The sequence below is a fragment of the Anopheles stephensi genome, chromosome 3 (assembly GCF_013141755.1).
Source record: "Anopheles stephensi strain Indian chromosome 3, UCI_ANSTEP_V1.0, whole genome shotgun sequence".
In the NCBI taxonomy this organism is placed as follows: Eukaryota; Metazoa; Arthropoda; class Insecta; order Diptera; family Culicidae; genus Anopheles; species Anopheles stephensi.
Window position 1 is genome coordinate 45,107,694 of NC_050203.1, and position 13,113 is coordinate 45,120,806.

The window sequence follows — 13,113 nt, forward strand, 5'->3', positions numbered from 1 at the left end:
TTCAATTACAAACAAGATAAAATTATTTCTTAAAAAGTCTATTTATTCAATAAATATACATTTAGAAAACATTTTACATGTGTTCCAGTGTGCGCGTTTGTGTGTGTACATGTGTATGTGTGGACTGTGTTTTACTTTTGTATTGATTAGTTTGTTTGTTTAGTTCTTTACACAAAATCGATAAACTGATGAAAGAAAGCGACGTTCAAATGAAAGAAGAAGGCACGCTTCCAACAAAAGGATGGCTTGGATGGACGGTGACCGGTCCTTGATCGTTTGAATTCATATTGTTTTTTTTTATCAACCATTCCCTCATTCTATCAATGGGACAAACATACTGCACTGGATGTTTTCTGCAAAATTCATCTACTAAATGAAATGAGGAAACGTACTACGTCTTTTCGGAATGAGCAGTATAGTAGCAAAACTAAAATTGGAATTAAAGAAGGCAAAAGGAAGAAGGACATTTGGTTCCTCGAGTTCGCGGTGCCGCTTCGAGGCAGTTTCACCATTCACCAGGCAGTTCTAATGCGCTTCCACGTCGAGCACCATCCGCACTGCTCTACCATCCTACAGGCGGATGCCCGGGTTGGTGGCGAGCACGTAGTTCAGCAGCTCCTCGGAATCCTCGCACACGACCGGCTTCTCGTGGTAGCAGGCAACATCGTGCCAGCCGATACCGTCGTTGTACACGTTGTTCAGGATCGACAGGCAGGACTCGGTCGTCTGGTTGATGTCGAACTCGGCATTGTCCGGTTGCGGGATCTTCTTGTGTCCCGATTTGCTCCACGGGTTGTAGCCCCAGCCGTTCGGGATCTGGTTGGTCGGGTGAATCTTCTCACGGTTGTTCGACCAGAACCAGCCGTAGATGTTCTTTGGTTCCAGGTCCGGGCGACCCTCGCAGCCCTTGAAATCACACAGCCGTCCGGCAGTCCAGATGTATGGCACATCGTTCTGCTGAATCAATCGGAAGATCAGGTTGTTCTCTTCTTGCGTCTCTAGCGAAACGAGATCCATGCAGTACTCGCGGCAGATGTTACGACCATCTAGCCAGTCCACTCGTTTGTCAGCAAGCGCCGGAACGTGGGCGCTGTAGAAGTAGTTATGTCCACGGTAGCTGAACTGTTTGGGTCCTGCGGATACATTGGAGATTGTCCAAAAAAAAAAGAGCAAAAGAGAAATCGTTACCGATTACACCGATCCTTGATCACAACACAGGAAGAAACGTTATCCCCGATCGCTAAAGATCACTGCCGATCGCACGTAATCGTGCGTCGCCCGACTAAATGTCAGCGGGAGCCAAGTATTGTTTTGCCAACCATATTATTCCGGCAAACCTGCGATGGGACACCGATCGTGCTCAAGAGCGTGGTGTGCCTGTGGCTAATCTTTCTAATCGTCATCGTCAAGATACGATCGTAACACAAGCACACGCATCGCAACACAAATTCCTATGCCAAATCTTACTACTTGCGACGGTGTTGATGGTGAGATACGTCCCTCTGTGTCTCCGTCCCTCTCCCTCTCCCATGTCTAGTTTACTCTTCATCATCGCCATCACGTTTCGTACTCAGTGTGTTCGTCTTTTTCCCATATTTCTATATGAAGATGCAAAGTTCAAGTGCTTCATTAATTATTAATGAAGCACCACCATTTCAGGTTTACTTTTTGTGGGATGAATGTGCCAGGCGGTGGTATTATACCGGTTGATTGGACGGCCGACCAGGAGACCACGCTGGTGGATGGGATTTATTTTCGTCCCAATGCGAACGCGAAGCCCCGGAAATCCGTTCACTAAAGCTACCACTGGATTTTTTTTATGTTGCGCAATCTTTGTTTGTCAAGCAACAAACCGTCCCGTTTTGACACCTTGAGTGACGACGTTACGGTGGCCCTGACTATCCGGCGTAAAGGCAACTTCATATAAATCAAAGACACTTTTCTACGCATCACACTGCACATGTACATGTTGGAAGGGCATACGTGCATCTAAGCATTCGACATGTTCTTGCATGTCTATTTGCGAATACGTGGTCGTTGTCGTTGTGGTCGTCGCAATCCTGTTGCATCGCCGACATCAATTTTGAATTGGCGGAATAGACATTAATTTCGCTTCTTTGCCAATCAATCATCATTTGAGAAGGTTTTTAGCTCTCACTTTCGATCGCTCTATTTGCATCAGACCACTCCATGTTTCTGTGGGCCACGTTGTGAGAGCACTTTCCTTTTCTTTCTACCTGTCCGAAAGGGGCCACCTTAAGTAGGCCAGCGACGATAACTCGGTACCTGTTATTTTATTGGGTACCCCAGCCCATATACTCCCGCGATCACATCAGTTCACGTCGATCGCCGCGTAGCTTGGTCCGGTTATCACAACCGACTCGCTCGCTCCCTTCCCCAAAGCAATCCAGTTCGTAGCGTCCTGTGTCGGGTAGCTAATGTAGTTCGACAGTGCAAGAAATTGCCTCATCGGCAGCTTCCACCAGCTGCAGAGCGATGCAGAACGAGCCGGGTCCAATGAGGGCAACGGAAACGAAGTGGTGGACTGCGAGAGCCATACCGAGCATGGCTGGAGAAAAGTTTCCATCACGTTCGTTACAGGTCACAGGCAGCAGCAGACACTGCATTAAGAAATCGTGCTTATTAACACCGATAAATAAAGGTCGAAACGTACCATTTGGAATATCGCGTGGCCTGGTGGGGATCGCGAGATCTGCGCGATGAAAATAGCCTCCGGTCATAGGGATGACGAGGGCCTCCAAATCATCTTGCCGCTCCACACAAGGTGATGGTTTGCAGTTCATTTATGTCAAACGCATACTTTGAAATCACCCTTCTCTCTCGCAGCGGCGATAGAGCGCACTATTGATGGTTCCCTTGCTTTCATCTCCCACTCCTTCTCTCCCGGGACCACAGAAATAGTGACCACACGATGGTGCCAATTTATTATGAAATACCTTTGCTTACGACAAAGCGGATCTGTCATAATAGTAAACATTTGCTGAGCCAGCCCGGTCCCGCTTCCCGTGCTGCCCAGCACGTCCACAGGAGGCCCGGCAGGGAATCGCGGGCGCCACGTGAAGCGGACACCCTAAAAGCCAACAAATTAGCGTAATCGTATTGGTTAAGACCGTGCTGGGGTGATCTTCTTGAACGATCATCCTTTTTTTCTTAACCGAGTCTCTTCGCAATCACGCCGCCTTCGGTCGGTTGGGTACAACGAGTTTTGCTTCAACAGCACACAACCTCAAGGTCTGTCGAACCGGTGCTGGCCCCTGTCTTTGGGGCTGGGCGTGACCGGAGTGTCTGGTCTGGTCTGGCTTGGAGTGTGTTCGAAATATGCAAATTAGCTAAGGATTATTCGAGAGCTTCTTGTTCGATTTCGTCGGTTCGATGAACTTGGGCCGAACAAAAGACTTCAACGTCCGGGCATCGGAGCGCAGGCGACGAGCCTCATAAAAACGTGATACTGCGAACAACCGTCAGTTTGTTTTCGTGTTCAAAAATAAAATATATGTTGCCGGATCGAACTGAAATAACTATTACGCTGAACCGATTCTAGTGCACGGTTTTACTTAGGATGAAGCCCTTTGGCCTGATCATCGATCAGTTTGATAGAATGCTTGTTGGAAAGAATACTCACGCGATGCACATTTCTCGGGTACGGGTAGTGACAAGAAGCGACCCGGCTTCTGCACGGGCTGATTTGACTTGACCTCATTGATGGCAGGCTTTGGCTCGGCAAGGCATACGGCGACCAAGGACGCCACCACTAGCAGCAGCAGCTTCATCTGGGGGGAGGCAAATAAAACAAAAACACGCGATCTTCAGTAGATGTATTCAATGAGCTGGTACGAGCACAACAAAATACAAAATAACTAATGGCCTGTGAAGAAAACCGCCACTACTACTACCACATCATTTGACAAGAATTAACCGATGACCTAAACCGGTGGTCTGCGAATGGAGTTACCTTCATTTGTTTTCAATCACTAATTCCCTCACGGTCAACCACGAACTAGGTACGTAAGTAAGTAAGTACGTACGTACGGTAAGCGAGCAGGAAAGTAAGTAAAGCAAGGAACATCGCAAAATGCAGCCGGCACACGTGCACCATCGATCGTGATTGGATTTTTTTTAATCACATCACTTTGTTTTTGTCCTACCTTTGTCCCTGTCCCTGTCCCTGACTACAAGCTTTGGAGGACACAGCTGAATGGGATGCACAATGTCAGGTGTCAGGAGTGAGGTGCTGGTTAGAGAATGGTACTGACATTTCCCAAACCCTTCTTCCGCAAGCCATTTATAGTGAAGTGAAGTTCACTTCTTTCTGATTCAACCTTGCTCCTTACCATGCTGGGATCGTTTCATCAACGCTTGAGATACATCAATCGGCTGATACAGAAAACAATGACTCTTGCGGTGGTTGTTTTATTTTTCTCCATGCTAGACAATGCAATGCAGCTTCAAAACTGTTGCATAGAAGATCGGAAATTGTGCTCCGGCACAACAGACCTCTTCCATGTAAACCTACACAAAAGAAGCCCCAATGGGGAGTAGATGTCAGCACTACCGTTCGATTAGCCCACACCAGTCTGTTAAACCATAATCGTACCATCTGTAGCGAAACCAACACTGTAACTGATTGCTTCCAGTTCAACCTGTTACGTAGCGCCGCAAAACAATGGTTTTGCCGCAAACAGCGTACATACGCCCAAATATCACCTCGGCCGTCCCAAACCACTGGCAACCGACGCAGTGCAGCGCGGTGTCTTGCTAATAAACGACACAGTATCGCAGTCTCCATCGGCCTCCGTTCGCGACTATCTGCAGTCAAATGGTTGTAAAAGCAGTTCTGCCAACCATTCAATTGAAACACTGCCGAGGCTATGTCTAGAAGGTTCGCTGCCGCTGCGGCAGATAAGCTAATAGAATTGTAAAACAACGCAACATGGACAAAAGCACGGCGCATACGAAAATGGTACTCGTCGTATGCGGCTTGCCCGCATGCACCGGCAAAGATGCGACACAATAGAGCGATGCGATTCTCACTTTACATTCCGCTACCTCAGGATCGATCATTGTTGTACTATGACACCGATCCCCCAACGTACTATCTCTTCCCTCTCCCTGCAGTCTTTGCCTGCTTAGTGATCGCCACCGTGAGTGATCGTCGAGAGTGATGAGCTGCTGCTGTTGCTGCCACGTATTGTTCTTTGCAGCAGGAGCTGGAGGCATGATCTTTGCTGTAAGACATCGACGCTCGCAGGTGAAACGTGGGCTTGAAATAAAAACCACACTCGATCCCCGCGAGCCGGATCGTACGAGCGTTTGCATTACTAGCTCAATCCTCGCTAGAGCGTGCATCGATCGAGCTGGGTGTTGTTATCGGCACAATTGTTTCGCAGAACGTCAGCACCCACAGCTCCATAAAGCACCATTGTTTTGCCAGCTAATGATGATGACTATTCCATTAGCGTTGCCACTGCATGCATCCAAATTAAGCCGTTAATCTTCGATGCGTCATCTTGCTTGGTTCTGATGTTCGGAGTGGATTTCTCCCCCTCCCCTACAGGAACTACATCCGGATCAACATGATCTTTCGTTTGCATGCCACAGAACTTGTTTGTTTGGTTTAAATCGGTTTCAAGAAATCTGATACAACCGATGGGAGAACCGATGGAGTGGCCCCATCCTGATCGGGGATTTTATAGCATTACGTCAATGGTTCGCAGTGGAAGTGTGAGACACATCCTTCTGAATCATTCACATGGGTTTAGGCAAATGTCAGCCAGTAGGTCCAAAGCTTCCATAAAAAAAAATCATAGTTTTGTTTTGATACTATTTAAAACAATGATAAGATGTGGAGATGATTTACGCTTAAATATGCTCCACGATCGTGATGCTTCATCGAGTCATTTCAGTGTGTCTCAGTGCTTCAAAACCTTCGAACGTTGAGATAGTTTAAATGATATTGCAAAAGCAGCTGGGGAAGGTAGAACCGCTCACCATCAGTAACTGCCAACTGTAATTAACATTGCACAAACTGAGCCACTCATCAGAGAAGCTGTGCCACCACCAAAACTCTACACCTCAGCCCGAGACCAGTTCAGGTTGCTCGTCTTCCCGTCACTTAGCACATTGTGGTTCTTGCCGTGGACTACAATGTTAGACTCCGACTCTGATACTTTCCCTTCGAGCTCAACAGCTAGACAAGGCATTCTATTTATAACTCTGTGAGGGTGATCATCATCGTAGATCAGTTCTTGGGCGAATGGAATGGATGGAGCAAAGTTTAGCTGCCAACCGCAAACAGTATCTACATTTATCTAAACTCTATAAAAACACTGCTTCTTACCTGTTCTTGCAGGTGCACAACCCACCAACAAATCATGCTGAATTTGAAAAATGATCAAACTCTAAACTGTAATCCTTTTCGGTCGGCAAAACCTCAGCTCGACAGTGCGATGATTGTTCATGCAGACGTTTCGTCTTACATAAACAATCACAAGCCGGTTTTCTGGCAATTTTTCTTCCTTTTGCATAAATCTCCTCGTAGGAAGGTAACAAAAGGTATCATCAATCTTTGCCAACAGATAATCATTAGCTTACCACTACACAACTGCCAGAGCCGAGCGATGTGCAAACGAACTGGTGAAGCCTCCAGCACTTCTGGGTAGCACTGGGTTGGAAGATAGCTCAGGCAGTGAACTACAATTTGCAACATTACGAAATATGAAATGCACAATTGTAGTAAAATTCTCATCCTTTGCTAGCCAGTGTGTTTCGTCCACCGAACCTGTTCGATTATTCAAATATTGCATAATGACGCATTTTTTCCACAACATTTTGAGATTAAATCATCCTGCTGACCCTCGCACATAATATTTGACATATTACACAAAACAGAAAAAAGCCATCGCAACCGGTCACTAGCGTTACATTCCTACCGTCCCCGGTCGTTCGGGACCAGGTTTGATCTGAATGGAGCAGCACGCTGCTATGGCGTGTATGCACATGGATTCGTTTCCATTCTCTTTATTTCGCCTTCAGCCAGGCTTTCTACTTATCGCGACCCCAAGACCATCGTGACGATTTGGGCTTAATGTGCCAGTCAGGAGATGTGTTACGACAGCGTTCAGGCACAGGGCACCACCACAAACCGCTTCTGTACAGCAAAAAAGGAACGGCCGGGACGAATAACAGCACACACAACAGCTTTCACAACGTTACAGTCCATGCTTCAGAATGTTTGCACCTCAAAGAAACCGCAGGCACGGAGCAGGTCGATTTCGTTTGATTCGTCACACACAGCGTAGGTTGCGAACCCGGACACGCAGCACATATCCTGTACTTGTTCCGATCCCGGATTCAATCACTTTCTCCGCACCAGTACGCACAACGCCACTTTCCATGTGGATCACATTCTTACCTTTTTGACTCACTGTGCGTTGCGCTTCTTCCCGAAAAAGGCTCCGATTCCTTCTGTTGTCTATCTGCTGCTGCGCGACTCCACGCTTTATCTAGATCGGTTGAGCTTCGAACGAAAACAAAAGTGAATTCATCAGGGTGTTGTGATTTTATAGCCGTCCACCCCTTTGCAAAGTGCCTGGACCAATACCAGTGCCCGTGCGATTCCGCGATGGAGACTTGCTACATGCTCCCCAACACACCAACACCAACACAAACACACACACACATACACCAACGTCAAAAGCATGCACGAATGAGCCGGGGATCACGATTCATCCGCCCGGGATAATTCGGCATCGATCGTGTAGTTGTGGCTGGATAATGCGGCGGCCATTGGAGTGTGCGAAAACTAGTGGGGAGCAATCGTGAAACCCCTTCCCGCGGATTCTCTCCATCGTGACCTGATGCTACCTGAACCACTCGGAGAACATCTCTGGGATGGCGCCGTTCCGCGCCCATCCACGATCGATGCTCGCCGTTTGCATGTATTGTACACGCAACGACGATCCACCACGTGTGCACAGCACTCCCACCTTCACAAGCGTGTTGGAAGCCATCGAAGAGGAGACGATGGTGCTGCTGCTGCGGTTTGTGGTGGCTTAAGAATCGGCTCACAACAACAACTCCAAGACAGCGAAAATGTTCACTGGAGAATCTCCGACAGCTAGCAATACGGTCAGGCCGTTCTTTATGAATAAAAAAAAATCTCCAACAGCTCGGCAACTGGGCACCCTCCTACCCTCAATGCCCCCTGGAAGTCCTCGCTTAACACCCAACGTTGGTGTTGGTTAAGACAAGCGTATATCGTACGAACTTGTTTGAACCATCGTTCTTGGGGCGGCCAAAGGGTGTTTCGACCACTTTTTGAGCTTTACAAGGTTTTGGAGCCTTGTACAGTGTTCAGTGGCATCCTGGATGCTATTTCACAATTTTAGTTTAATTACCTCGCTGTCCATTTTCTCTATTGATCCATCCAAATTTTTACTATGACGATTTCGCGATACTCCCGGAAGTGTTATCCTGGAGACCTTAACTTTCGCTAGCACTTGAATTGGGGCATGTAAACCGCAGTACAACATTCCATCCTCATAACACCCTGATTCGCACCAGGGACAGCATCTTCACACTCCACGGGCTCTTGCTAATTTCCAGCACAACGTGCAACGTGAACAAATTTTCATGTTCCATGGTCGTGATGGTTTTTGGCACGGTACAACGGATTCGCCTCTCAGCTCACGATTTTTCATTGTTTGCCGTTTTTATCAACATTTATTACGCCCAGTCTTACGCCGGCTCGTGTGCCAAGCAGCACGAATGCATCATCCCGAGCACATGTGATCCTTTCACTGCTTTGGCACGAGCCTATCCCTCCGGGAAGCTATCCCGGCATCCAATCGCTATCACGTGCCTGGGATGGGAATGATTTCAGATTTCGGTCAGCTGCAGCTTCGGACGGACGTGGTGCGATGTATTAGAATTTTAAAATAGGGAATTGTTTCAGTTTCATAGGTTATCTGGCATTCCGTGCCCGTATCCCGGTTGGATAATTATACGCGAGGAACAGCCGATGCATTCAATGTCGTCTAATTATTTGCCATCCTCACTCCCTTGCTGCAGTCGTCGGCGATGATGTACTAGCGGCCCGTTTGAGCGGATGCGATGCATTCAATTACTCATCTTTTGATTCGCGAGCACCTAATAATGCGCTCGCTCAGGGTAGGCTGGCGGGCTTGTAATTTTAAACCTTCCATTTGATCACACTGGGGACGCGTAAACAAATGCAATTGATGCGATCGATCGAATTTGAGTGCATTTGTGTGGCGGTGTGAGTGAGTGCGATAGGCGGTGCGAACTGTTCAAAATCGTGTCATCGTGATCGTGGTGTTGCTCAACGGAAAGAGAGCTACCCGATCGATCGATTTGATTCGGCTCGATCACATTGTACGCTGACTGATTGCAATGCATCACGTGTCCGGACTATACTTACCGCGATCGTTGCGATACCTGCGTCGCGCACGATCCGTGTGATATACCAAACCGTATTATCTCATCGATATATTTGGCGAGTTATTATCGCGAATGACACACCGAAGCTCACCACGGCCGATGCGGGAGAATCTTATTATGGTGAACCTTTCTGAAAGTCAGGGCTGTTCTCAAATTACCTCTCGGCAATGATCTCGCAAAAGTCCAACTTATCGATCCATGCCTGCAACACACGGCACAGTTCAAAGGAGGATGTGCGGATGGTTTTACACAACAAAAAAAGGAATAAATAAATAAACGCACACACTACGGCCGATCCAATGTCAACAGTCGACATTTCAATGGCTCATGGTGCGTAACGGAGATCAAAACTGTAATAGCATTTCATACACTGCTGCGCATAGAACGCAGTGTTCTGTTCAATGCAGTGTTGAGAAGAGGCAGCGCTCAGCCAGTCAGCCAGTCAGTCAGCTAGTCAGTCAGGCCATGCTGCTATCGGTGTCACTAGAAATGGTCACCTTGCAGTAAAAGGCACATCAATCGTAAAAGACACGGTTTGCTATAAAAACGATTCCCCTTACTTGTCAGTTTGTCAGTCATTGAAAAATTAGGATCAAGGTTTGATTGGATTATCATATCAAAATTAGACAAAAATGGCACTATTAACAGTAAAATCTCTTTTGACCAACACTGATCAGTGTTGCTAATTGTTGAATTTTCTTGCAAAAAAATACTTAAATTGGCCATCTTTTAGAGCCCATCACATTCATTACACCTCCACCTCCACGTACTCCTCGAGGTACTTGAACCTATGGGTGGCTGGCTGTTCGTGAGAAAATTGGTGACATTTGAGCTATCATCGACACGCATTCGGGGTAAGACCTTGCCGGCAAACTGCACAGTCACTCGTGTGGATGTGGGATTCGTTTTGCACCGTAGTACACAAAAATCTCATCACCAACAGTACGATATGAGTGTGGCGAATGGAGCCACTTTTTTCCCGATCGATCGACACGACTTCCACCATTCTTGACGGTTCTGACACCTCAGGCGCAGTATGACGAAGATGAACTTGTTGCCTTGGCCATTCCCAGCAACTAAGCACCACTTAATAGCAGTAATGTGTCATCAATTATCTTCGAGGTCAATGTCAATGCTTGGGCACGCTCGGTAGAAGGAGGCTGCTGCAGAGAGCTTACCGATCGAAGCTGTAGAATCTTTATCGCATCTCGACAAACACGCACGCATTTTCGCACAAATCGGTGCCCCGTCCCATGTGGAGTGGCGTTTTAATCGCACCGTCCTTGATTGCGGGTGCAGCTTCCTCGCAGCCTCAGCATGTTGCCAATAAATTAAGCTCTTTGATCTTTGATATTTGTTTTACCTTTTCGCCAATCCAATCGATTGCCCATCGTTTGAAGCCCCTTTACCGAAGAACACCTTTATTCCAGAACCGATTGGAACGTTGCAGCCACCGAGCGCTCCCGTCCGGAGTTCCACTGTCCAGACGAAACATCGACTCACATCCTAAATAAAGCCTAATTTACCAACAATAAATATAATCCCTCGCGTGGTGGTGCTTTACAGAATATGCAAAACCGGTTCATCGTGCATGCCAGCCAGCGAAAAGCAAACCGGTTAGCGTTGATAATAATTTTTCTCGCATTCAGATGGGTTTATGTATCGGGTTGTTCCGAAATTTTGGAAATTAAAGAAAACCATACCCGTGCTTCTGCGGTGGAGAGGATATCACACCGAAACGAAACATGAACTTCGCTTGTATCGGACGACCCATGGCATACGAAATGACTATCTGCAAAAGGCGCTAAAATATTTACGAAAAACAACACAATCATCATATCGTGATTGATGATTTGCATCAAAAGCTTTCTTTGGACAGACGATCGTCCGTTCGTTCGCTCGTTCGTTCGACGGTGGCATGACTGATGGCAAGAGAAAGTTAGTAACGGCCGGTTTGCTAATTTAAATACAGTTTCCTTATACTCCTTGCTGGTGCTATTTAATATGGGGTTCATTTACAATTCGTATTAAGGACCAGTGTGAGTTAAAGCCAAGCCGGCTAATTCGTTCCCATCAAGGGAAGCTCCAGAAACTTCAGCTCACCTGCTGAATGAACTTACGCGTCACAAAGAGCTCTCCAAAAAATATAATGCGAGCGGGTGGGAAGTCTATTGAGTCAACATGATTGATTCATAAGCGATCGTAAAATGCCTACCATTGCCATTCTTCCCCGGCAGCCATCTGACACGATCGGCTGCTCAGTACATCATCCGCCACAACAACAACCAAAATGGCCAGGTGTTGTCGAAGAGTGTCTGAGCTGAGGTTGATATGATTTACAACAGGAACCGCAAACTCGCAAGGCAAGGTACACAGACTCTCGGCCGCTGTTAACCAAACCGCCCCGACCAGACCATAGAAGCGTCTATGGTGGTGTAACAATCAAAACATTAATAAACACTTGCGCTGTTTGTGTTAGCAAAGCTCTTCTTCTTCTTCCTTGCGTTTGCAAATCGACAAACAGTCGTTGCCCAACCCGAAAAAGGCCGACACCCCGATCATGGTGGATCATGGTGGACCATGCATACCGTATAATATTGATAAAAACAATTCACTGCCTAATACTTACTGCTAGCATGCGTTCATCTCATACGTAATGATGAAAACAAAAAACTTTACCACGCGCCTATGTCACATCGGCATGAACTTGGTGGTCATTGGGTGTATATTAACATCTGCTCGTTGCGTACGCCAGCTCCACTTCTCTGTTGCTAATGGAAGAAAGGGATTTCCCCAGCTTTTGGACTTTTTGCAACAATATATGGTATATGGTAGGATGGCCAAACAAAAGGATGGGCCCGACATGGCATGGCGTATGGTGACATGATCTTCCTTGTAACGACTGAAAGGATTTGTCAACACCGCTAGCCACCGCTAGAGGACGCTTTCCTGCAGGAGCTGATGGATGGTTGAGCAAAACAGGCGTAAGAAAATAAAGCTTCTTTTTACAATTTTCGCCAACAAATATTACTGTTTTTGTACGTTCCGTACCGGTAAAGGACAAGGACAAATGCGCTATTTTTTCTCATGTAAGCTGAAAATCAATGTACAATTTGTTCTAGCTCTTTGTCGTACGACCATCTCCTCGACCGATTGACCTCCATTTCGAAATCGATCACACTTCCCATTGATGCTGAAGCTCATTCATCAAAAGCCGAAGATGAGCTTTTCATTTCAGCTGAAATTTACCTTGCTACGCGCCGAAACTCTTAAATAGGACAAACGGCCAGTGGACAAGTGGCCCCAAAACGGGGCGCGGTTCAAAATGTCTGTGTGCGTGTGTATCTGCTGTAAAGGGTGGTTTTGTGATGGAAATGCGCACCATACATAACCGAAACCGGGTGCATACCAGCATAAAGGGTAAAGGGAGCCACCGTGCCAACCCGTCTTGAGTTTGATTATGCCACAAGGACTGGATTCGACCCGCGGGGATCTTCCAGTTCGGTGCTACGGCCGATCGATTGCAATCGACTTCATCCGAACGATCCAACCAACGTCAGACGGCCGAACCTAACCTTGACTTATTTTCGGCATTAAAGACCGGGCCGTTCGGCGTTGGCCCACAGCTTACGT

General features: G+C 47.0%; 1 protein-coding gene across 1 annotated transcript; it reads right to left on the reverse strand.

The window, feature by feature from the left end:
* Window positions 1-22: 22 nt before the first annotated feature.
* LOC118511120 lies at window positions 23-7,614 on the reverse strand. The gene is made up of 3 exons (XM_036053852.1): window positions 7,433-7,614; window positions 3,644-3,791; window positions 23-1,133 (listed from the first exon to the last, which is right to left on the reverse strand). Exons 2-3 carry the CDS (start codon window positions 3,789-3,791, stop codon window positions 571-573), a joined length of 711 nt encoding a protein of 236 aa, XP_035909745.1. The 5' UTR covers window positions 7,433-7,614; the 3' UTR covers window positions 23-570.
* Between the last annotated feature and the right edge of the window lie 5,499 nt (window positions 7,615-13,113).

What these genes read in the sequence shown, in the direction of transcription:
- LOC118511120 (XM_036053852.1), bottom strand. Translation starts at nt 3,791, where the DNA reads ATGAAGCTGCTGCTGCTAGTGGTGGCGTCCTTGGTCGCCGTATGCCTT. An exon ending in ACCCGAGAAATGTGCATCGC is followed by an intron (nt 1,134 to 3,643) that starts GTGAGTATTCTT and finishes ATGTATCCGCAG; the next exon opens with GACCCAAACAGTTCAGCTAC.